General features: G+C 37.6%; 2 protein-coding genes across 6 annotated transcripts; both read right to left on the bottom strand.

The window, feature by feature from the left end:
• Positions 1 to 7,231: 7,231 nt before the first annotated feature.
• Positions 7,232 to 16,262, bottom strand: LOC104595554 (serine hydroxymethyltransferase, mitochondrial). Its single transcript, XM_010256319.3, has 16 exons — positions 15,982 to 16,262; positions 15,822 to 15,872; positions 15,548 to 15,634; positions 15,112 to 15,233; positions 14,923 to 14,999; positions 14,625 to 14,749; positions 12,852 to 12,944; positions 10,487 to 10,579; positions 10,185 to 10,382; positions 9,934 to 10,038; positions 9,104 to 9,169; positions 8,868 to 8,945; positions 8,518 to 8,629; positions 8,126 to 8,236; positions 7,818 to 7,988; positions 7,232 to 7,444 (listed from the first exon to the last, which is right to left on the bottom strand). The coding sequence occupies exons 1-15, from the start codon at positions 16,069 to 16,071 to the stop codon at positions 7,840 to 7,842; spliced, it is 1,557 nt and encodes a 518-aa protein (XP_010254621.1). The 5' UTR covers positions 16,072 to 16,262; the 3' UTR covers positions 7,232 to 7,444; positions 7,818 to 7,839.
• A 2,114-nt stretch (positions 16,263 to 18,376) lies between these two features.
• On the bottom strand, positions 18,377 to 24,974 carry LOC104595918 (uncharacterized). 5 transcript variants are annotated; one of them, XM_088887206.1, is made up of 6 exons: positions 24,828 to 24,974; positions 23,360 to 24,451; positions 21,121 to 21,200; positions 19,582 to 19,846; positions 19,206 to 19,489; positions 18,377 to 18,717 (listed from the first exon to the last, which is right to left on the bottom strand). In XM_088887206.1, the coding sequence occupies exons 2-5, from the start codon at positions 24,120 to 24,122 to the stop codon at positions 19,224 to 19,226; spliced, it is 1,374 nt and encodes a 457-aa protein (XP_088743332.1). In that variant the 5' UTR covers positions 24,123 to 24,451; positions 24,828 to 24,974; the 3' UTR covers positions 18,377 to 18,717; positions 19,206 to 19,223. The 5 variants fall into 5 exon arrangements, with proteins under 5 accessions (XP_088743332.1, XP_088743330.1, XP_088743331.1 ...); XM_088887204.1 differs by having other exon boundaries at positions 24,601 to 24,963; XM_088887205.1 differs by having other exon boundaries at positions 24,703 to 24,963.
• Positions 24,975 to 25,203: the final 229 nt, after the last annotated feature.

Below are 25,203 nucleotides of genomic sequence, written 5' to 3'. Positions count from 1 at the left end.
GGGCACTGTTGAGTCCGGTCTCAGGGGCAGGAGCCCGGGAATGATTGGGTTCAGGGGAGGGAGCCCTCGGTGACTCCACACGAGCCCTTTTGGCGACCTTCTTCGGGTCCGCTTCTTCCTCCTCTTCTTCATTTGGCTAAGGAGCCGGGTAGCCGTGATCCTCTCTTCTTCGTCCATGGGGGCTGCAACGGAGTTGGCGTCAGTAAATCCAAAAACGACGAGCAGATAAAAATAAAGCGCCAAAAGACAGAAATAGACCTACCCGGGCTCAAACCGGCCTGAGCGAGCTTCTCTTTGGTGATGTATTCCCGATGATCGAGCTCAGCCTAAGCCCACGAGTGGAAAGCCTCTCACGTCTGCTAGTTGAGGGCGATGCTGGTCGCCTAGGTAGCCACCCTCCAACTGGTAAGGAAGGGCCATCTTGTGCTGGCCCGGACCACAAATTAGTCCCGTTTCCAAGCCGGGACCTTACTTGGGAACTTGTGCAGTAGCTTAAAACCTGGGCGAGGAGATAAGTAGTAGACCTGCCCGTGCTCAGGGGGAGCGCTAGATGCACTCTTTTTTATCAGCAATATGGAGCAGAGTATGTCCGCGTCCAAAGAGAACCGCTTTTCATGACAAAGAGAAATGGTCCCCACTAAATTCCGAATGGAGTTGGGGTGGAGCTGATCCAGCGTAATATTGAAATGCCTTAACACCTCGGGGATGAGAGGGTGAAGAGGGAGACAAAGCCCGCCGACGAGCTGTTCCCTGAAAATCACGACCTCATTCGGACCATGCTCCCAGGGGAAGTTACCAGTGGGAAGGCTGTAGTTGTATTCAGAAGGAAGGTTGAATTGCTGGATGAGGTCTTGAAGCCTCTCCAGTGTCAGAGTAGAGGGACCGAACTGGTCCGGCACCCGACCTCGATGGGAGGTGGACGCCAACTTACCCGAAGCCGCCCATGCTTCGCGGGCAGGTCGGGCCGGGGAAGGGTCACCATGACCCGAAGTGCCCACCCCGGGCTCATCTGAGAAGCTACTCTCGCTAGACATAAGGATGAGCTAAGAAAAGACAAAAGAAAAGGAAAGGAAAGACTCAGAGACTCACCTGAGCTAGGCGAAAACGAACTAAAAAGACCCGAGTTTGAAACTTCAGACGTGAGCTCAAAGCGAAAGCTACTTAGCAGCGAAAGGAATGCCAAAATCCCACTATTTATAGACGCGGGGCCCGGTGACCAGCGGTCAGGATTGGATCAATCCGACGGATATCAGAGAAACCGGCTGTGGGACTCCTAGTGTGAATTCAATTTAGCGCACTTTTTGGCGTCCGCTCAGCATAAAAGGCCTGACGTATGCACGTGAGTTGCACGAGACGTGGGTTTTTTCCGTAAAGAACCAAGTGCCTGGCCAGTCCGGCCATTGAACCGCCTAGCACGACAGTGTGGACAACTGAGCCAAATCCGCCCGGTCAACCATGAACTCCACGCATTGGGGCCCCCCGTCCCCAGTACGGGGAGTGGGGGGCAATTGATGGAGGGCGATTTGGCTTAACCCTATGAACCCAGGACACGTGCACATGACCTGGCTTGGTGAACAGTCCAGCCTGGCAGCACGATCCTGGCTCGGCGCGGAGGAAGCGCCAAGTCAAAGAGAGTCAACTCGCCGAGGGCTAATACCTCGACAAGTTGGTCCCCCGCCCAGCTCGGAGAGCCCGGGTTCTCCCCTAAGGGATACCAAGCTTTTACCCACCTGGGAAAGAGCACCTCGGTGCTTCTGGGCAGGACCCCATCTGCCCTGAAGCACCCCGGTGTTTGTGGCAGCTCGGCGAGTCGCATGAGGGAAGGCAGGAAGATCTCCTGCCCGACTGTCGTACCAGACAAATCTGGTGACAGTAGTCGTGTCCCTTGTCAGGCAGCATCATGCCTGCCACCTTTAGAAGGTGTCCTACGCCTGACAGACACGTACTCAGCGGTGACGGCCCCGCGCGTGCCACCTCGGCCCCGCCAATAATAGCTGCGGCAGGTTGGCAGTGACGGTTATACCCGCCATGTCAGAAGTTGATGGGGAGAAGTAACAGACTTCTACTATAAGGAGTTCAGCATCGAAGAGAGGGGGGATTCAGATCTACGGTACGCGCGCTATCTCACTCTTAGCCTTCATCTTCCTCCTTGCTTCCCCTACCCAGTACTAACTTAATCGTCGGAGTGTTCCCGCCGGGTGATTCCCCCCGGGAATTTCCTTCTTCTCAGGTATCTTCTAGGAGCCACGTGAGCGCCAGCTAGGAGTGACTGAATCGCGCTACATCAAATATATTATAAATATTTTAAAAATATATAATATATAATATATTTATAAATAGATTATTTTAAATATAATATATGTATATATTTATATATATAGTGAATATATATATTTATATATGATATATATTAAAAATATATAAAATATACATACATATATATATATATATCGGTTGGTTCGGCTAACCGCATTTTGTGGTTCAGTTCGGTTTTTTATGAATACCCTTAGAGACAAACGGAAGGCTGAGGGAAACTTCCCTAGATTCCTTGCCCAAACTCAACCTGCATAAACATTTGCGAACTCCCCCGCCCCCCAAAGTGATGTTTGAACACGTCGGGGACAGACCTGAGACCCCCAAGTAGAGGTCTAAATAGAGCCATGTTGGGCCGACATGGCACGGGCCACCCAGCACTTGCCAGCCTATGGGTTGTGCTTCCCTCCCCTGGGGTACTTTTGAGGGGTCGACCCGACACGGTCCACAACCTGAGCCTACACAAGCCCGTGCCATAGGTTGTGCTTGTCTACGGGGCTGAGCCTTGGGTCAGGCTGGGCCACAGATCGGGCCAAGCCATGATAAATATTCTTTTTTTAATTGAAAAAATAATAAAAAATTTAAAGTAAGTTAACAAAAATAGAGAAAAAATTAAAACTTTCTTTTTATGAATTTTGATGTATACAATTGTTTATATATGCATTAATAAAATGAAATGTTATAAGAAAGTCTACAATAAAAGTATATATATATATATATATATATTATATGGGCTGGGCTGGGCTGGCACATGCCGACCCATGGACCTGAAACCCAAGTCTGGCATGACCCAATTTGCACATCTACCCCTAGGAAATGTGTTCTCGATGAGATCATGCACGGGCCAAAATAAGTTGGCACATGGTACAAAATACCAAATTTGGTCAAAATTTATAAGTTGGACTAGCTAGAACAAGTTTGTACACTTGTGCGAGTAATAGATCCGAATTAGACTATTCATGGGCCGGGTACCCTGATGACCCCGCTCGGCTCGTTCTAAGTCAGACTTGAACATGAGTTTAGGCCTACAGACTTAGGCTTTCTCAAGAAAGCCGGGTCCAAGCCGAGCCCTGACTTGATAACATATTATAGAGCAAAAAATATATATTTTGTATAATAATATATATATATATATATATATATATAATATTATTTTCTTTGTTTCTCTTCTCTTTTTTTAGTTGTAATCATTTTTTTCATTATTTTTTAGTTTTGAAGTTTATTAATATAAATAAATTAGTCTTTTATTGAGTAAAAAAAGAAAAAAAACACATTTTTCCCATTTTCTTGTTAGGCTTCGGGCTTTATATGAGGACCGAGATTGGGACTAAATGTTTTATGTTAATATAAAGACAAAGCTCAGCCAGGCTCGGTCCATGAACAGGTCTAATCTGGATTGGGTTTATCTGTAGGTAGAAGGCTAGAATTTGGAAGCTTGGGTATGGTGAAATAGGACTCATAACCGGCTATGGTTCGGTTAACCATGGGCCTATTTTTGAAACCGAATTGGTGTTATTGGTTTATGGAAAACTGATAACCGAAGCCAATCAGTTAACTAGTTTACCAGTTCGGTTAACCGCCGATTAGGTTTGTCATTTTTTCATTTTTTTTTATATTTACAAATATATTATAAAATATATAAATATATAATAAAAACTAGAAATATATAAAATATTATATTTTAAATAATAAATAATAAATAATATATTATATATTATAAATATATATTTATATAATGCATATTTATTAATTTATAATATATAGAAAATATAAAATATATAGTATATGAATACCGGTCAATTCGGTTTACCACTGTTTTCTATATTGGTTAACCGAAACTGAACTGGTACCTTCATTTTTTTTAAATACTGAACTGAAGGTTTTCGAATCGCCGTTGACCCGGATGGTTGGACCATTCGGATCGGGAACCGTACAGGCAACCGGTTCTGTTTCACTTAAAATCCGTTTTTAGTCAAAAAACGTTGAAAAGGTTAACAAACTGTTGACTCGGGCGGTCGAAATGTGGACCCGTCAACCCATTCAATGGTTTGTGACAATTTTTTTTAATTTTAAATTATTGTTTTTTATTTTTTTTAGAATGTGCCATTTATTCAGACCGGACGATCAAATCATTGACCCAGAAACCGGTGGCCAAAATTATTCAATTTCCGGATCGTTTTTTAAAACATTGACTGAACTGAAACCAAATCGACCAATTCGATTAACTGAAATTTCCATTTGATTTTAATCGGTTTCATATTGATTCAGTTCGGTTTTTCTTGCTCACCCCTAGGTGATGTTTTAGTAATTTGGCATATTTCACCCCAATTGAACCACCACATTGAAGCTAACGTGGCTGAAGATATGACCATGAATTCAACTAGATTGGCAATGTGGAGCATCATCACGCGTCAAAGACAACAATACGATGCACATTGAGAACCTCAAACCGAGAGGGGCATGTGGCGGATGACGGAGTCCTCTACATGTCCTCCCATGACGAGGAGCATACATGGAATTGCCCTACATGTCCTCTAAAGTTCTTTCAGCTCTGCTTGGCTACGATCAATTCATGACTCTCAAGAATCTTTTATATTGTTGTTTTGAAAATGGTAACTTTACCACCTATACTAATTGGAAAATGTTTAAGGAAAGGCTTATGGTATTTTATTTCAAAAATGCCCCTAATACTTCATATCCAATTTTTAAAATCAACAAATGTTTGATTTTCAGATCTATCACACAATGTTTGATTTCAGAAAAATGAAGAAGAAAAGAGAAAAACTGCATCTAAGGTTATGATTTGCAGTAGTTGAGTGCTCCATGAAGCTTCAAAATCAATCGAGGCAAAGATCAGCTTAAATTAGGATAAAAGATGAGTACTTTGAAGAGAAAAAAAATTGGTGATTATTTTGGCTTCTTGAATGAACACACCATTGAAGAAAATTTACAAGCCTTGATACAATGCTGGCTATCCATAAGTCGAGTGCTCAAAGGAAGCTTTCTTAATTAAACGCCTGTCCCTTATTAATTGTATCTAATATGTCTAGTGTGAAAAATATTGCCACTTAGGTCATGTTTGGTTCACTGTTATGGGCCTAATTGTTTTAGGCTCAGTTTGGAAGGAGTACAAATGCAAATATGTAGAGCGCAAAACCTTATATTTTGTATTATTTTGTATGTATTCATATTTGTATTTGAATTTGTATTCATTCCAAATGGGCAAGAATGTAGAGCGCACTTTACATATTTGTATTTGTATTCATTCCAAATTGAGCCTTAATTCTTATTCATTTTAGATAAAAATGGGCAAGAATGAATAATATTAGAGTGTTGGTTACAAAATTTTTGTAATGGGTCACATTTTTTTTTAGAATGAAAAACCAACCCCATAGCACAAAAGTTGAGTAGCTTGGCATTATGAAAAATAATCATACCTCATCTTGCTCATTTCCATTCTTTGAGGAAACTCAACCTACAAAATTGTTACCATGGATGTTTACTTTTACGAAAGCACTTTTATGAAAGTACTTTTATAATAATATAAAAATACTTTTATGCGAAAGCACTTTTACATGAAAGCACTTTTACACGAAAGCACTTTTAGGAAAGTACTTTTCAAAAACCACTTTTATAGTAGTACTTTTATAAAAACATTTTTACAGAAGTACTTTTTACGAAAGTACTTTTCACAAAAATACTTTTATAAAAGCAATTTTATGAAAGTACTTTTATAATAACACTTTTACGAAAGTACTTTTATAAAAGCACTTTTATGAAAGTACTTTTACAAAACATCTATGCCAACTGGTAAATATTGACTGTCGGCCATCCACCGGTAAATATCTATACCAATAGTTTTGGAGACTTAGGTTGGCGACTTGGCGGTTTATGAATACCGACACAATTTTTTTTAAAGAATGAAAATGAGCAACATAGGACACTTGTCAGTCTGAAAATAATTCATTTTTAAGAAAAAAATACGGTTTTTAAAACAACCCAATGACCGAACCGGTCAGGGGTCTGGTTATCGGGTCGAGTAGTTCGATCGTTCGAACCAAATGCTCGGCCCGTTCTTACAAAAAAAAATTAAAAAATAAAAAAAAAATGGTCAAAACCTTTCGAACGGTTAACCGCCCGTTTCCAGTCCAACCATCCGGTCTGGTCCGGTTTTGAAAACCATGAAAAAAATATTTAGTTCATAGCAATATTTTCTCATTCTGTCTATTTTTACCTATTATTATTATCCATTTTAGAATTTTCATTTTGGGTAAAAATGAGAATTGAACCAAACATGGCCTTAATTACCCGCAAAAAGTAATCTGCCCTTCACTTCCGTAGTTAAGCAACTTTTTGATGAATCGTTTATCCGCAATTTGGCTGATGCCAATTATTGAAAGGTTGGTCCGTAACTCCGTATGCTTCCATCGCAACTGTAATGCCCTTCACTTCCGTAGTAGCAAAAAATGTTCCTTCCCGAAAACTCTTGGGACAACCCACTTATCGAATCTCAGAAACACGGTAAAGTGACAAACTTACGTGGGCATTGGGCAAATCATTCATTAAAATTTGCGGGCTCAAATCTAGTTAGATAATTGTAACCTTCCAGACCCCATATTCTAACACCAGAAAGCCGACGATGATGATTAGTAATCTGATGGTATCCAATTTTGGCCTAGGAAAGAGCCTAAAGGCCAATTGGTTAACAGGTCGAAAACCCCATGTATGCAGTTGTGCACCATTGGACTGCAAGGGGGAATGCACCAGTTGAAATGCAGATATATCTATACAAAAAATATGCAGATAATGCAGTGCAGTCCACCTTCAGTCCATCCTGACCTCAGTATTCCTTCTTCGAATTATTTTATGCAGCTATAATTCCAATTCCAGTTCTAAAAGAATACATAAACCATAGATCTCTTCTGAAACCAAGGAGGGTTTATATTGCAGAGCATCAGTAAATATATGTACAGAGTACGGGCATGAATTAAACTGATATAGAGCAAAAGTTCTGCTTGATTTTATAGCTTCGTTCTCTGCAAATTTTTCATCATTCACAACAGAAAGTCTTCTCTCTAATCATCTCCATTCATTATGATTTTGAAGCAATAATTCCCACCGCCTGTAACCACTGCAGAAACAGCATGAGAATAAATGTTAAGAAAAGAAATGGGATTCATAGTTTCATACACAAAATGGACCTAAGAATGAATCTTGTATACTTTTCTTGGGCCAATTTGCATTCTTCCTACAAAAGAGAAGAATGTTTGTTTGGGTCTCTTTGAGTAAACAGAGTCAGACATGTAACATGTATTCTTATTATTATTTTTTAATTACAGAAACAGTATATTGTGTGTTAAAGATCTCCATGAAACAAGGCAAAGTCCTCTGATACAGAGACATTGTGATACCAGAAGCATCAAAATGTTATGCATAGAGAATACGAGTAAATACTATTTTATTGCATAAATCCTCAAATGATGATACTTCCACATTTAACATACCTTGCAGGAAAGGATATTTTCCCTAGTCCTTGTACTTCATTGTCTCCTTGTCAAACCCAATTGTAGGAAATTGCTTAGCATACTCCTCAACTTCATGGCGAAGTTTTGAAATCTCAGATTGGACATTAGCGCTTGTTTGGATTGTAGCCAGAAAGTCCTTCAACTTTGTCCCTGGTTACAGAAACCATCATACAACACACCTCAAATTAGCAATCACACCTAAGTACATAGACACCATTAAAAGCATTTCAAGAAATATACTAAAAGCAAACATTTATAAAGACAATATACGCTTGTGAATTAGGAACCTTTGGTTTCAGCTTTTATCTTCACGGCCAATTTCACAGCAGTGTCAAAAAAATCAGCTACTTTTACAAAATCCTCTTCAACAAATCCTCTTGACGTAAGGGCTGGGGTTCCTGAATCACCAAAGACAGAGGAAGCTCATCAAGTTGAAATCTGTATAAATAGGCTATTTCCAAAATGTTGGTCACAGCTATCTTAGGTCTTGGGAGGGGTAGACTGGATACGGACCTAACCTTTGGCATTTTCTGCACAAAGTGGCCGCTCTCAGACTTGAACCCGCATTCTTATGCTTGTCATCCCAAGAATTCACCATTAAACCAAGCAATGGCACCTTAGTTGAAATTTATATGAATCAAATAATATGTCCAAGCCAATTAAGGAAAAAGGTCTCTACCCATTCTGATGCCACCAGGAACCATGGCAGACACATCCCCAGGAACAGTGTTCTTGTTGGCTGCAATATGGACCAATTCCAATACCTTTTCAACTCTAGAGCCATCAATACCCTGTACAACAGAATTTCCAAGGAATTAATGCATTTAATTTCATGCTAAAAATAGTATATTATCTATGCATATCTAATTATCTAGTATCTGGCATCATTCAAATATTCCAAAATCAAGTCCTTGTAGCAGAAGATTCAAATCTCACTAACATCCATGGGGTTTGGAGGGAAAATAAAAGAAAATACGAAGTAGTTAAAATCAAGATGATGAAAGGAATAGAAAACATTGTCTATTTTACCTTGTTCTTAAGGTTCACCAAGACTAAATGGTTTTCAGTTCCACCAGAGACAAGCTCATAGCCCTTCTCTACTAAGCTCTGCAAAATTAGTGCACTTCAAAAGCTAAGTAGAACTATTATATTAATAAGAAAATACCAGGCAGTATTTACAAATCTGCATTCAATAGAAAAGAACAACACTGGAAGAAGGAAAGTAATGATCATATAAAAATCATGAAAACTGCCTATAGCTATACCTGGGCGAATTTTGAGCAATTACTGAGAACTTGTTCTTGATAGGCTTTGTACTCTGGAGTCATGGCCTGCATCCATATAACCATAAAAGATGAATCTATATGAAGTTGACAAAACTAGGAAGGCATAGATAGACACACAAGTAGATCTTAATATGCCTCAGTCATATTAATTACAAGGACTTGTGCCATGCACTCCAACATTTGACTGGAGCAAACTTGGCTAAAGAAGAACAACTACAACAAACAAAAGTGGACAAAAAGGGAAAACCCTTAACTGTGCTCTAATCCAAGTAGAATCCTGAGTTTAAATAAGTGAACCCCTTAATAAGAAAATACTAGTGTGAAAAAAAGTGAATGCATTGTGGCATGCCACATGATGTAGCATCCCACAACAAATGACGCTAAAAAAGAGAAGTTGAAGAACTTCTGATACAGTACTGGCCTCTTTACCCAAGAAAAAGAAAAGTAAACAAGGTATAGCATTAACCCACATTGATCAGAAACAAAGACAACTGTAACAAGGATCAAGGATGTGCTCCATATTGCATAAATCTGCCATGTTAGACAGTTGTAATGGAGTACAAATTTATGTCCTCGTTTCTGTAAGATCACTCAGATAGCCCCATCAATAATATAAAATTTCAGAAAGCCCCAAAGGTCAAGCTCCAAACTGGACTTTGTTGGAGGTTGACAATAACTGATATAGGACTTTGAGTAGTGAAAGACTAGTTGATTTGACTCATCTGATGGAGGCATGAAAAACTGAAAACCACTTTATACCAACCATATATCTCCATATAAGATGAAAAATCATTTAATCAATATAATACCTGTTTCAATGCAACAGCTAATCCAGCAATTGTATGATTATGTGGACCACCTTGAAGCCCTGGAAAGACAGCCTGGTTGATTTTGTCTTCATAGTCATAAAAGACCTTCAGGATTCAATGGAACAATTAGTTTTTGTTGCACAAATTTTTACTCTGAAACCTCAGTTTCACTAAAGAAATGTGCAAAAGGGTTTAAAACTTCAGCAAAAATTAACCCAATAGAGTAGAGGTTCTCTCTTCATAAAGCTCACCTCTTGGCCTTGCTTGTTGACCTCTTTCACCCCCTTTCTAAAGAAGATCATGGCTCCACGTGGTCCACGAAGTGACTTGTGTGTTGTAGTGGTCACTATATCTGCATACTCAAAAGGAGATGGAATCACACTGGCTGCAACCAACCCACTAATATGTGCCATATCTGCCAGCAGGATAGCTTTCTGCTTGTCACAGACCTGTCAAAATCCATGACAAACTCTCATTTTATTTTTAGTTTTTTCAGTGTGTTGAACAATGTCAAAAATATGTTTCCTTGATTTTCAAATCTAAAGGAGTTTACCTTGCGAATGCGAGCATAATCATAGAGGCGTGCATAAGCACTTGCACCAGCAACTATTAGTTTTGGTCTGAAGAGTGTGGCACTTTTCTCCAACTGTACTAAATTTCTTAGGAGTCAACTCTTTGTAAAAAAAGTACAAATCATGTAGAGAAAATTGCATGAAATAGGGATGCATTTTATGTTAATGATAACATCAGTATAACTTGAAGTTATGCACTGATATTAGTAAAGGGCAGTTAATACAAACAACCAATGATATAAAACCAGATTGTTTTTTCTATGTTTGTAAGAAGGATCATTTTGGAAAAACAAAGGATATGAGTCTCAGTATGCAGAATGGTGATAAAACTATTTATCCACCATGTTTATGAAAGGAATCTGTCTACAAAGTACCGGCTGTTTTGGAAAACATGCTATTGGTCTTGGACTTGAAAGTTGTGTATATTTAAGCCGCAAGTGGGAGACAATTAAGGTTCTTGCTTCAATATTTTATTGGAAATTTGCAATGCTATATGAGCTACAGTTTTGACAAGGGTCTCATACTTGTCAAAAATCATTGGTAGCCACTAAGGTGTGTCAGAAATAGAAAGCTAAAAGTGAAATGGACAGTTTGTAGCACTTGTAGGATAAAGCACCTTCAGATTACGGAGAATTAGGGGTGTACACAGGTCAGTTTGGTTCAATTTCACTTATTTTTATCAACTGATCCAACCATGTCAGGTTGACTTATATGCCAAACGAAACTGACTTACTTGATAAAAAAATCCATAACCGGATGTAATTGAGGGACGGATTAGTAGGTTTGAATTAAACCGAACCAAAATGTAGCCCAATTCTCAAGTAAAAGTTTCTAACCCAATAACCTCACGTCACATTACCTAATTCTCAAGTAAAACTAATTTTAGTAGAAGAATTATTGATTGCAAAACATATAAATAAAAAAAAGTACTAGAATGTAATCAATGCATAGACTAATAGAGAGGTCAGTGCATAGTCGTAGACTTTGCAGCCTGCCAGTCTAGAAGATAGGTCAACCTGTCAAAGCCTCAAAGGACTGAGGAGTGAAGACTGAAGAAGGAGATGAATGAAATTATGGGTATGGAGAGTAGTGGCCGACATAAGTAAGAGAATAATAAGGTTCATAGAGTTTTCTGCAATATGCCGTAATCTGCAAATGCATAATCTGCAACCGAATTGAGTTGTCGGGTTCTACCATTTTATAAACCAAAACCAACTGACTGATTTTTAGAACCAACCATCTTGGGTGGAGTCAGTCTGGTTTGGTTGATTTACAACACTTCCTGAACAGTCCTATGGAGAAAGCACAAATGCTAGTGTGTGAAAACACTAGTCATTTCATATGATATGAAATGAACTATGAGCCACACAACTCCCCTTGCATCGCCATGTGTCCCACGTTATGACCTCAGCTCCCATCAAGTGAGAGGCTGAGGTTTCTCCTTTCTCATGTGAAAACTTACTTTTTCCACACAGTAGTAGGACTCCTAAGAATGATATGAAATTTGCCTAACATGCTTAAGGGAACTTGCTATTTCTCACCAATTTACATTTTACCATAAGAGTGGATCCCTCATATTTGTTCCTTTTAGCAATCATTATACAATTCTCTGCAAAACTTGAGAATTTTGTGCTTTCTTTCCAGAATGTTTCCTAATAACTAGTTATGTGATTTTCAAGTGGTGAAATGAATAAATGATCCTTTGTGAATGAAAACGGAAATTGAGAAATGATAATTTCAACTCCTAGCTCCTCAGCAGTTAGAGTGCAAATAAAAATGTCATTGCTTTATCTATGCTCTCCAGTAAGATGCTGATCTTATGGACACACAGCAGGAGGACTCATCCTTGGGTAACAAAATATTTAACATTTGAGTATCCAGATTTTCTGCATAAGTGTTCTTAGAATTGTAATATCATATTTCTATTCTCTATTGACAGTAGCATGTACCTTCTGAATTGCAACCTTGATCTGAATTATCCAAACCAGTTACAAAATTTTTTTTTGATCAATCAAACTGGTTAAAAAATTTCTGTACTATTCTTTGAAATAAGTGCTGAATTATTATTTTTTCTAGGATATAAGAACCACAATATCCAGATACCTGCATGGGTGTTGTGTTGTCAGGCATTTCAATTTTATGGCAAGTTCTGTTCCCTGCACCTTGTCTATGCCATATTTGGATATCAAGGTTCAGCACTCATTTCCTTATTAATACCAGACATTAGCACCAAAGATGACGATAATAACATTTAGTACAATCAACAGTACAACAGCACATCATTATGCAAATTTGCTTGATACGAGAATGAAAATTATGGATAATAAAGAAATACAAAAAAAGTACCTGGTCATAGTCAATGTATCCAGTACTTTCATTCAATCTATAAGGCATTGTCTCAAAGAATATAGAGACAGCAGATATCTTCTTGGTGTCGGTCTGCATAAAACCAGAAGACAAAATGAAACTTACAATAGACAAACCACAATCAAGAATATACTACAACCAGTAACAGTTCAGTGTCTGAAATGGAAAATAATTCCTTGAAATCATTTAGTGTATTTAATGGTTGAATTCATTTGGAACAATAAGATATTAAATAAACTCTTGATTATTTATGATCCTTTAATTGTACACTTGGAATTTTCATGTCATTTCCGTTTCAGGTATTTCCTAGGTATAGTTAAGTACTTCCAGATTTTACAAGCTAACTTGAACTTTTTTTGGCCAAGTCTATTCAATCAAATATTCCCCATGAATAGGAGGGCTGGCTGCATTACAAAGAAAACTTAGTTAGAGAAAATTCAAATAGTTACTTTAAATGAAGTTGGTCATTTGTACCAGATGGTTAGCACACAACCAAGACATCACAGGATTTTTGAAAAACAAAGTGGCCAGGTAACCTCCTTTGAGCAAGTTATACCCGTTAGATAGATTTAGAAGGTAAACGTTTAGTCCACACAACAGCACTAGACAATAGTGTTCACGGGTCGGGTTGGATCGGTTTCTTGGGATTTTCCCACCGACCCGACCTGGTCGGGTTAGCTAAGGTGGGAACCGAAACCGACCCACTGATAGGCCAAACCGACCTGGTCGGTTTGAGTCGGGTTGGGTCGGTTTCGGTTTTGCTCCTGTACAAAGCCAAATAAAATCTGAATTAGTTGATAATTTGATATTCAAGAGTCCAAGATAAATCTAAATTTAATTCAGGTAAAGAATAAAATCAATAAATTCTTCATGTAAAAACAAGTGCCAATAATGGGCCTTCTAGAGTACAAAACTAGGTAAATCTAGGTAGGTAAATCAATAAAATAAAAATTTAGAAACCTTCTAAATTCTAATCTAGGTAAAAAACTAAAAAAAGACACCTAATTGAATTCTAATTGTAATTGCCTAATGGGCCTTCTAGAGTTCTAGTTCTAGTAGAAGTCTAAAAGTGGAAGACTAGTAGGAATTAGGAAACTACTCAAACTAGGAAGTAGGAACTACCAAATAAAATCTGAATTAGTTGATAATTTGATATTCAAGAGTCCAAGATAAATCTAAATTTAATTCAGGTAAAGAATAAAATCAATAAATTCTTCATGTAAAAACAAGTGTCAATAATGGGCCTTCTAGAGTACAAAACTAGGTAAATCTAGGTAGGTAAATCAATAAAATAAAAATTTAGAAACCTTCTAAATTCTAATCTAGGTAAAAAACTAAAAAAGGACACCTAATTGAATTCTAATTGTAATTGCCTAATGGGCCTTCTAGAGTTCTAGTTCTAGTAGAAGTCTAAAAGTAGAAGACTAGTAGGAATTAGGAAACTACTCAAACTAGGAAGTAGGAACTACCAAACTAGTAGAATACTAGTTCGGTTCGGGTCGGGTTGGTTTCGGTTTTCACGCAAGAAAACCAAAACCAACCCGAGATTTCGGTTTATGTATGTGCCCAACCCGAAACCGACCGGTACGGATGAAAACCCAGCCGACTTGGGTTGGGTCGGTCCGGGTTGGTCGGTTTGGTCGGGTTGGGCATTCTTATGAACAGCCCTACTAGACAATATTATTTGCACTAATCTCTAGGGGCAAACTAATATTTCCAATTTAGCTGGGAAAAATGGAATGTTATAAGCACCTGATAGCCATGCGAAAGATGTCCACCATGTGGAAGATCAAGTGCCATGATTCTTTCATGAGGTTTCAACAATGCAGTGTATACTTGGAAATTAGCAGGGGACCCAGATAGTGATTGCACATTAACTGCAGGAAATAAAGTAAGCTAAGCATTCCACAAAGGAGGTTAGTTCAAAAATAACATAAACTATAAATAGAGAACTAGTTGGCCTATTGTAGACACTGAAACAAAGGCTTCAAGCAGCACAATATTACTGAATTATTTTATCTTATGAGCTCCAAATATCATACACATTTACCTCCCCATTTCGCAGGATCCAACCCAAATGCTTCCAAGGCACGCTTCTGGCATAAGGATTCTGCCATGTCAATGTACCTGGAGGGTGCAGTTTACACAGTTTGATATCAGATCCAACCAGGAAATCTGAAAATAAAGGATAGACCATAAATGGACAATAGAGGTAAATTGGGAAGGGGGATTTACTTACTCGTTTCCTCCATAATATCTAGCACCGGGATATCCTTCACTGTATTTATTAGTCATGATAGACCCAACAGCTTGCATCACAGATACAGACGTGAAGTTCTCCGAAGGTATGAGTTCCAGTCCCTTTTCAAACACAAGAAAAAAGAACACCGCCAAGAAATTCACATTATATACTAAATTTCAAATTAAGGTTCATCACAGATAGAGATCCGGACAGGAGCAGAGAAAGCTGAATGCTCAAAATTAAGATCCTTGACATGTAATTTACAACTAATTAAAACTACTATGCTGTCAAAGAAAATCACATCCGACCAGAATCTGAAAGTTTCCAAAATTCATCTAATTGTCTAACTGAACAGTCCACACCTACGTGGCATCAAAACATTGAAACCTTAATTTTCAATCCATAACAAAGGACAATAAATGTTGGAAAGCACCTTCCATTGTCTTGCTTTCTCGAGCTCGATGATATTTGCAATGTCCGGATCGACCTCCTCGAGCGGAGCATTCAACTGCTTTGGCCACTGGAACCAAATTTCCCAAGTAAGAGTTAAAATCGAAAGTGAGACAAAAAAAACTGTGTGCAGAAGATCTAAGGGCGAATCCCAGAGAAACAAAGACCATACACGGGAAGAAAATAACGGTAGTAAATCGAAAACTGAATCAAATTAAGCACAGAAAAGGAAGAAAGAAAGAGAGAAATTTGCTTACCGTAACACCAGATTTCTCCTTATCGTAAACGGCTTCATTCGGCAAAGAAGACTAAACAGGAAAAATGAAATGAAATATAAGGAAAGCATGAACTTCAAATCTCTGGTTGTCGGTAAAGAACCAAATGTTATTTTGAAATTGAAGGAAAACAAAAGCATACCATGTAATATAGAGAGCCACCATTAGAGAGAGGAAGAATCGGCTTCCTCACGGACGAGGATAGCCTGCGAAGCGCCATTGCCATCGCCATCTCCTACTCTCTCTCTCTCTCTCTCGTGTATGTGTGCAGTGTGCTTAGTATCTTCCTCTCTTTTCAGGTTTTGGTATTATTGGTCATTGGCTCGGGGTTGGTGATAAAAAAAAATAATAATTAATTAACATTTTCAAAGTTTTGTCCTTATTTTCACCACCCAGAGTTTCTGACTCTCTGAGTTCTTCTTTCGTTAAAAAGGTGGGTGGGTTGGTGGCAGTTAAAAATAAACCCGATTTAGGAAATCGATATACAAAACCGAGAATCTATTCGCTGATCAAGAGAATAACTGCAAAAAGATACAAAATTTTTAATCGACAACCCTAAAATACGAACTTCGATCACAGAAAATCAGAAAAAAAAAAACGAAGACAGGGAGTTTTTGTTCACCAAAATCTCGTAATTCCAAAATTGTCCTCGTGGCATTTCTTTCGTTTACCAACCAACTGGCCCACAATTTGACATTGTGATCAGTGATCCTACGGTCAAGTTTGCTGAAGAGAGGATCTATAATTGTTTATTCATCAACACATAACAACAAGAACGAGGACCCACAATATAGACGGTTGAGAAAAGCACACTGACGGTTACATGGCTCATTAACATGCAAACAACCGCTTTAGGAGTATCTGTAGAAGACTTCTTCACCAACTCTAACACCATTTGGTCCTTCAACGTGGGAAAACAAATAAAAAAAAGGGATTACATACATTTAATCAATACGCGAGTGCAATGCACGTGCGCACTGCTAATTAATAAGACTGACACGAATGGGATTACATACATTTACCATGTGATGTAGGAACGAAATGTCGGTGAAACTTGGTTACATTTCTTTTCTGATATCGGTCTTTTATTCCCACCGAAATTTTGGAATATTGTAACTGTAAAATATAATAAAACGAATAATATATAATAACAGAAATTGAGAAATAATTAAATTCTGTAAAATTTGTTCACTTAATGAGGTGGATATGAGGCAGAAGTAGATTGAGGCCAAGTTGTGCTTGTGCCACGTCTAGGAACGCCATCCCAAAACCAACCACCCGTGCCCTATCCATTACTCCCCAAATCTTAACCACATGGCGACTTCTACAGAAATGATCAAATGAATATCCTCCAGTCATTTTCTTTTTCTCTCTCTTTTTTTTTTTTTTTCCTGGGAGATGTTTCGTTTGATATTTTCATAAGCCTTTTCAATTCATGGCTCAAATTAATGCGTCACTTTCTGGTTCGAGGGAAAAAAATAGGGTTATCATGTTTCTTCTTAACTCTTTTGCAGATCCACTGTGTGGATTAACTGGTTTGAAATTTGGATCACTCCCTGACATTAGTGAATTCAATTTTTTCTAAACCCCCCGCCCCCAAAAAAAAAAATAAAAAAAAAAATCACTTGAATCCACAAAGCCACGCATACAAATGGGCCATCTTTAACAAATTTTCTACACAGTAGGCCCATAACTATATTAGGCCGCCTAAGCCTAATACGCCAGCACGCAATCTGCAAGCCTATATCTAGTCCAAACCCATTAGCCCACTTTGCATGCTAAATGGGCTGATTTGTCATGCCTCTAGGGCCAGCTGGGCAAGATGCTGAGCATTCGGTAGGACTACTTAAGAACCCGTTTGGGAGGGCTTCTGCGGTAATTGAATTGTAAGCTGCGTACATCTGTCCCTCCCAGCCTCGTGAACTGGGTTGCCCCTTTTAAATTGAAGAAAGGTTTTAGGATTTAACTAAATTTGCATAAATTTGGGTTATAATTATGTACTCGGATGTTGATCTGCTTAATTGGTTGGTCGAACTGCAAGGAAAGTATGTTTCAAAGAACTTGGGGTGGTTTATCCGGTGTGGGCACTCCGATGCCTAAGTTAGCAACTGTTACCCGGGGTTGTTTACAAAGCTCTTCAGCTCGTGAACAATAGTTGCTAACTTAGGCATCCGAGTGCCCACACCGGGTAAGCTACCTCGGGTTCTCTGAAGCATACTTTCCTTGCAGTTTGATCGGCCAACTAAACAAACCGATGTCCGAACTGCCATCCAGCTAGGAGTGTCCAGATCGTACACCATCACCTATATTTTATCTTCTTTCAATGGTCTAGATATCGACTCAGCTCAATATAAATTTATTATAGATGAATCAGGTTCAATCCAATCAATAAATATTTTGGACCATTAATTCTATATTGATCAAATATGTCTTTTTGGTCTGTCCAATCTATCAAAATTGATTTTGATTTGGATGGGGACCGATCCAAAAGCAGTCCATTGACACCCTACGGTCCCATAAAGCAGAAACACATGAAGTAAAAGGTGTAAAAGCTGGCTAAGGCCATTGAAGGCTATTAAACATTGATTTAAATTTACTGTACAAGTTTAGAATGAGCACGGTAGAAACCCAAAACTGAATGACCTTTACAAATACCAAAGAAAAATACATAAATAAAGACTTCAATGGATGAATACACTGTACAACTGAAAACTGCCTTCCATATCCAAGAGGAATGGGCAAATCTCATTCTCAGTATATATACTACCAGCTTATTTGTACGAGTAAGATGTATTGAATGTGAAGTAAGGTCCCAGGTATCTTGAAAGACTTGAGGGCATAGAAGTTCCATAAGAAATGGCTGGACAAAGGTGTTCCCCTGGGACAGTTCATAGTTAAGTAACTGTTTATAAAGACAAGCTATAAGTCAAAGATTAAAATTTCACAATGTATCAAAGCATATTGGACGATGATATATATCGTATCAATTAATGACGTTCCAATACATCCCTACAGTAAGTGTTTTGGGGTTTCACCTGTTTCATAGAATAGACAGGCATAGAACTTATACAACTGAGTTCACATCTGCGCCCCACAATGTCCCACAGCATATTTTACCGTGTATTGAAAACATCTTCCGATGATGTACTAAAAATAATGATATCATCATCTGGAGGTATTTCCAATACACCGCGAAGATGTACTGTGGGGCACAGATTTGAACTATATACAACTCCTCTTGAACAGGCTTGAAAAAAATTATAACATCCCATCCAGCATATTGGCCTATATTGATATTTAAAACCTTGTTACAAATTATTTGAAGCCAAAAGATGCAGAAAGAAAAGAAAGAAAGAGGGCACTTACAATAAAGGTTGTCCAGGATTATCTAAGGCGGAAATAGCCCCTTCTTTCCTGAAACCTGCTACCAATAGTTCTTTTCAAGATTGAGTCCCTATTAAAAGACCAGCTCCTCCTCTTCATCCGTCTCTTCCAAGCATATAAGTGGTCATAGAGAGATGGTAAACTAAATATAAATAGAGGAACAAATATCATAAAGCCACAGAGCATCATAACATTTCGGAACCCATCTTTTATGGTAGGATCTATTTGTCCTGTCCATGGAACTCCTCCCACATTCATCCCAAACACTGTTCAGAGCAACCGGTTGATGTTAGATGGTTCTGAGCTTCTCAAACTAATCAGGAACAGTTAGAGAAGATAAAGAAGGGCATGTACGTACCTCCAGTAATGATCGACAAAGGAAGGAATACTATTGAAAGTACGGAAATAATATAAAGCTTTTTATTTATTTGCTCAGACTGCCAACTGTCCAGACTGGCCTGTATTGCTGTGACACGATTTACTATGAACCCAACATTCTCTTTGAGCCGTCTGAGACGTCCAACTAGCTCTTCCAGGGAAACAATGTCCTCAATGGAAAACCAATTTTTTGTAGAACATTTTTCTTTAAGACGAGGAAATACTTGTTCCCCATGTGCGATGACCTGAATCATAACAAATTATAACCGAATTATAGTTTGAACCCAAATAGAGGACATCCACACTTGGCGTGCTCACGGTTCGTGGGGCATTTTTTTAACCGAGTCGGTATTATCGGTTTTCCAAAAACCGATAATCGGAACCGAACTGAATTCAGTCGATTAACCGGTTGACTGGTTTGGTTAAGTGTTGGTTTGATTTATTGGTTTTTCAGTTTTTTAATTTTTATAATATATATAAAAATATACAATAAAAAATTATAAACATATATAAAATATTATGTTTTAAATAATAAATAATATATTATAAATATATTTATATATAATACATATTTATTAATTTATAATATATAAAAATATAAAAAATATATATAATATACATAAATATATAGAAATATATGTATACCGGTCAGTTTGGTTAATCGCCGGTTTTCTATATTGATCAACTGAAATCGAACCGGTACTTTTGGTTTTTTAAAAACATCAAACCAAAACTGAATCGAGCAATTCGATTAACCAATTTTTTGATTTGGTTTCATCGATTTTTTTCAGTCAATTCGATTTTTTTGCTCACCCCTACCACACCATGCTTGATTTCATATTTTGTATTGAAATCAGCCTTAATTAATCTAGACAAAACTCAATTAGAAAAAAGTGATTTTGAATTTATAGCGATAGAAATGTCAGGGCTTGGGGCTTAGATTGATGAGTGGTAAAATTAGAAATAATGGAGTTAAAGAACCTAGGAGTTGCTCCAATGGGAGTCTAGATCGCCAGCACACAAAAAGCACACAGCATCCAGTAGTTCATCGGGGAACATCTCTCATGAATGAATAAGGGTGACAATTGGGTGGGTTGGGTTTGGATTGAGTTTCAACCTAATCCGTCTAACCCGCCAATCTATTAATGACCCATTTAGTTCTAATTAAATGGGTTGGGTTTGACCCAAATCCACATTGACCCAACCCAATTTATTATTTTTTTTTCAATTTATTAAAACACAAAACTACAAAAAAGAGAAATTATAAAACAGATAAAATTAAGATAAATAGAAAAAATTACAGAAAAAATCATAGGAAGTAGTAACTGTGAAATAACTAAGAAAATAACATGAAAGATGAAAAAAAATATAAAAATTATAAAAAATAGACAGTAAATGAAAAACAAAAACTAAATTACAAAAAAAAAATGCATAGACTGTCCACCCATTCAACAAGAGGTTTGATTTGAGACTTTCCATGGAGAGCATGATTTCGCTTTGTTCTGATGTTTGGGGTTACCTGAAGCAGGCGTTGTAAGTTGAGATGCATTTTGGGAAATTTTCTGTCGTCCAGCATTTGCTTTTTCAAAGCACAACAGTCTACCATCGACAAAAATAGATCATAATTACACATTTAAGCAAAAAAGGGTAAGCCATGTAAACTCAAATAAAAAACAAGATGGTGCTTATATAGACAATATTACACCATAGATTAGCAAATTATACAATCCATTTTCTTAGGCTCAGTTTGGAAAAAGTATAAATACAAATATGTACAGTATAAATACATAGAAAATAAGGGCCTGTTTGGTTTGCACGAATAGAGGTTTGGAATCGGAATTGGAATGGACTATTCCAGTTCCAATTGTTTGGTTGGACGGAATGGGAATCCCATTCTCATTCCTGCTGGAATGACACTCTCCCATTTGAGGGAATGGCCATTCTCTGCCTCTCCCTTGGGAATGGAATCCCATTCCTATTGATTTTAATTCTCATTCCTATTCCTGTTTGCATCAAATAAACTATGAGAATAGACCATTCTGATTCTAATTCCAAAGGATTTTGATTTCAATTCCAATTCCGATTCTGACTATGAATCAAACGGACCTAATATGTAAACCTCATTGAAAGAGATAGTAATAAGGGGAAATTCATTTTTCAGAAACAAATTATGCAAGCCAACACATCCCTGAGTGCCTTTCCCATTAAAATATCCATCAATATCTATAATTAGCCTCACCAGGTCAGTAAGAAAATGCTTGATGAAGTCTTCTCTTGTTCGCATGATTCCGTTTTCCAAACACTAACTCATATTTCCTATTGGTAAATGATTCACAATCCATTTCACACTGTCCCATTTTACTATTATTTCTCTTTTACATCGTTCAAATCCTTCTGAGATTAACATCCAGGTTTCTTTCACTACCACCACCCTGTTACACCTTAAAATTCAACTATAAGACTGCATTTAGTTTGTTGAAAGATTTTGGTGGGATGGGATGTGATGAGAAGGGAAAATGGATGTAAAATTTTCATATTCCATTGTTTGGTTGCAAAAAAGGGAAAATAGTGGAAAAAGCAATAATAATAACTATTAATAACTAATTAATTATGTAATTAATAATATTTTATATTTACTATTAATTATTAATATTTTAGTAATTAATTAATATAGATAAATATTTAATTATTTATTAATTAAGAATATATTTAAAATTTTATTTTATTAGTATTTACTATGAGTTAATTAATATTTTGACTTTGAATTATTAACTATTTTTAATTATATAACATTTTTATTATTTTTTTTCATTTTAAATCATGAATTAGATTAATAATAAAATCATTATTTATTATTAGTTTATATTTTATTATTAATATTATTATCAGTAATTAATATTTTAATTTTATTATTAATATTATATTATGATTAATAATTTTAATATTTTAATGTGAATTATTAATAGATTATAAACAAGTTTCCCACTTGTTTTCCACCAAAATGGTGGGATTCCACATTCCAAGAATTGGGATCTATAATCCCACCTTTTTCCCATCCCATTCCCATCTCATGTAGGTGTCAACAAGTCGGATCTGGGTCGAGTCTAGGTAGAATCGGGACCCACTCGACAACAAATATTAAAGTTTCAAAACCGAACCAGACCCTATAGGGTCTGTAATTTTAGACCCAGAACTGGGTTATTAGAACAATCAAGTTTGACCTGATGGATCCTACATATGGGTAGAACCAAAACCAACCCAATCGATTCAGGTCCACTGGTCTGTCGAATTGGGCTCAACCCTAATCTAATGATATCTCACAAACCAAACATGGGAAGGGAAGAATATTCCAAAACATTCTATATTTTCACTTCCCATCTACAAACCAAACAGAGCCTAATGTCTCCCATGTTAAATATTTATTTCCTAGTTTCTAGCTTCACAATACATGTTCTCATGTGCGATATTAAGTTCAGAAAAATAAAAGAAAACTAGCCAAAGCATGGTTTTCCGCCATTCTGAATTCTGATTTCAACTTAAACCCCCCACTAAACTCAACCTGGGAGAGAGTAAGAAGAATAGAAGCATACTATCAAAGCAAGAACAAGATCATAATGTTAAGAATTCCAATTGCATATAAAACCCTGTTTTCATTAGAAACAAAGAAGAGAGAATAAATAAAGGAAACCATTCAAGATGAACTAAATAGAAAAACATATTTATGTTACAGCTTACGGTTGCTATTTGATGTCTATTACCTTTGTCGAGCTCATGTTCAACCGAATCCAACTCCAACTCGAGCTTGGTCACTATATCTTGAATGTAATCCACATGTGTGTCAAGAAAATGAACAACAAGTCTCGAGACAGTACGGGGAACTGGATTATCAGCCTCCTCAGAGTGATTCATGGTTAACAAAAACTCAAGAACGTGCTCTCTAATCACAATCCCATTCTCTTCCATGTCACTTTTAACCGTATTGGGATTCTCCACACTAGGAATCTGAGAAAGAAGAGATTGACCCATCTGAGAGAAACCCAATCTGGGAACACGACCCACAGTGACGGTGATCACCGAGTTCTGAGTGATTCTTGCAGCAATTCTGAGGGTGAAATTGCTTGAAGCAGGGCCCGGCGAGCACACCCTGAAGAAAAGAGCTCCGTCAACATGCCCACAAAAGGGACCATTGCTGACGAGTGAGAGGATGTCTTGGAGTTTGAGAGGAGGACAAAGAACGTCGATGAGGTATTGTGCAGACAATGTGAGCTTCTGATTTCCCTTTGGAAGTTCAACATGGTACCAACAAAACTCTTTCCCACTCCCTTCTGTGAGATCCCAATCCTTGGTAAAGAAACCCCCCAACCCATCGAATCTATAAGCTTTCTGCCTCACAGCGCCAGGAAAAATGGTCCGATAGAGACGGGTTCCCTTGAGAGTAGTTTCTAAAGGCTGCTCGCGATCGGTTTCTGGCTCGGAATTTCCAGTTTGTACTTCATGGGTAAGCTCCTTATATGCACTCATGATACCCAGCAATCTCGCTTCCAATGTTAAGTGTTAACATCCAACACTTTTCCCTTATTATTTAAAAAGAAAATCCTAGTAATTCTAAACCCCAGGCTTCAAAAATCTTAATAATTGCAACACTATATCAAAATGTTATCACCCATACCTCCCGATCAAATTCAGTAGGAGAAACGAAAGATGACCCCAAATTGAAGAAATTCCATCAAATCAAGAAAGACCCAACTCTATAAATCAAAAACCCATATTTGAATTGTAATCAGTTAAACAAAGAGAGTTGTCCCTCGTTTCCCTTTCCAAGAAAAGACCAAGATATCAATCTTCAGCTTCTGTAAACCAAGAAAAAATAATTAAGGTTTCACCTTTTATAATGCATTACTCCAAGCGCCAAAATTGTCATCCATTACAACAGATTTTTCCACATTATCATCATCACTCAGACAAGACCAAAAGAATATTGGAACCTAAAAGTTCTTACCCCATTACAACTCTCGAAAATCATGCATCCATCCTTGCCCAATTCAAAACCAGCAAAAAAAAAAAAAACGCAAATCATCAAAAACGAAAGAAGAAAACAAACCCGCTAGCTGTTCCTCTCGTTCCTTTTGAAGTAATTCAAACAAACAACAGGGAGGACATTACTCTGTTTTATACATATAACAGGAAGGAAAACCAGAACTAGAGCAATGTCAGCAAACGACGTACTCGATTGGGGGACCAACGGTGGTGCCGTTTGCCTCCTCCACCGCAGACCTGCAGTTTCCTTGATGATTCCCGGTTCCCAACCCACCTCCGTAGGATAATATTGTTGGTCAATTATATTTTACTAAATTTAAATATTTCCCAAATCAAAATCAAGTCTCCCGCCACTCCGTCACAACCGATCAAGTTTTTTTTCTTAAAAAATTTGTTACATGCTTTTGTCTGAATTTGGTTCCATTAGGTGTAGCGACAGAACGAACCAGATTTTATTGTCAAATATCCATTTCTGGGTATGTGTGCTTATATTTAGACAATTGGGGCGGCTGGCTGGCGAGGTCTTGAGGAAGAGGAGGAAACGTCGGAACCGAACGTACGCCGC

The sequence above is a fragment of the Nelumbo nucifera genome, chromosome 5, assembly GCF_055504915.1.
Source record: "Nelumbo nucifera cultivar China Antique chromosome 5, China Antique-T2T, whole genome shotgun sequence".
NCBI lineage: Eukaryota > Viridiplantae > Streptophyta > Magnoliopsida > Proteales > Nelumbonaceae > Nelumbo > Nelumbo nucifera.
This window is presented reverse-complemented; position numbering and strand designations above follow the sequence as displayed.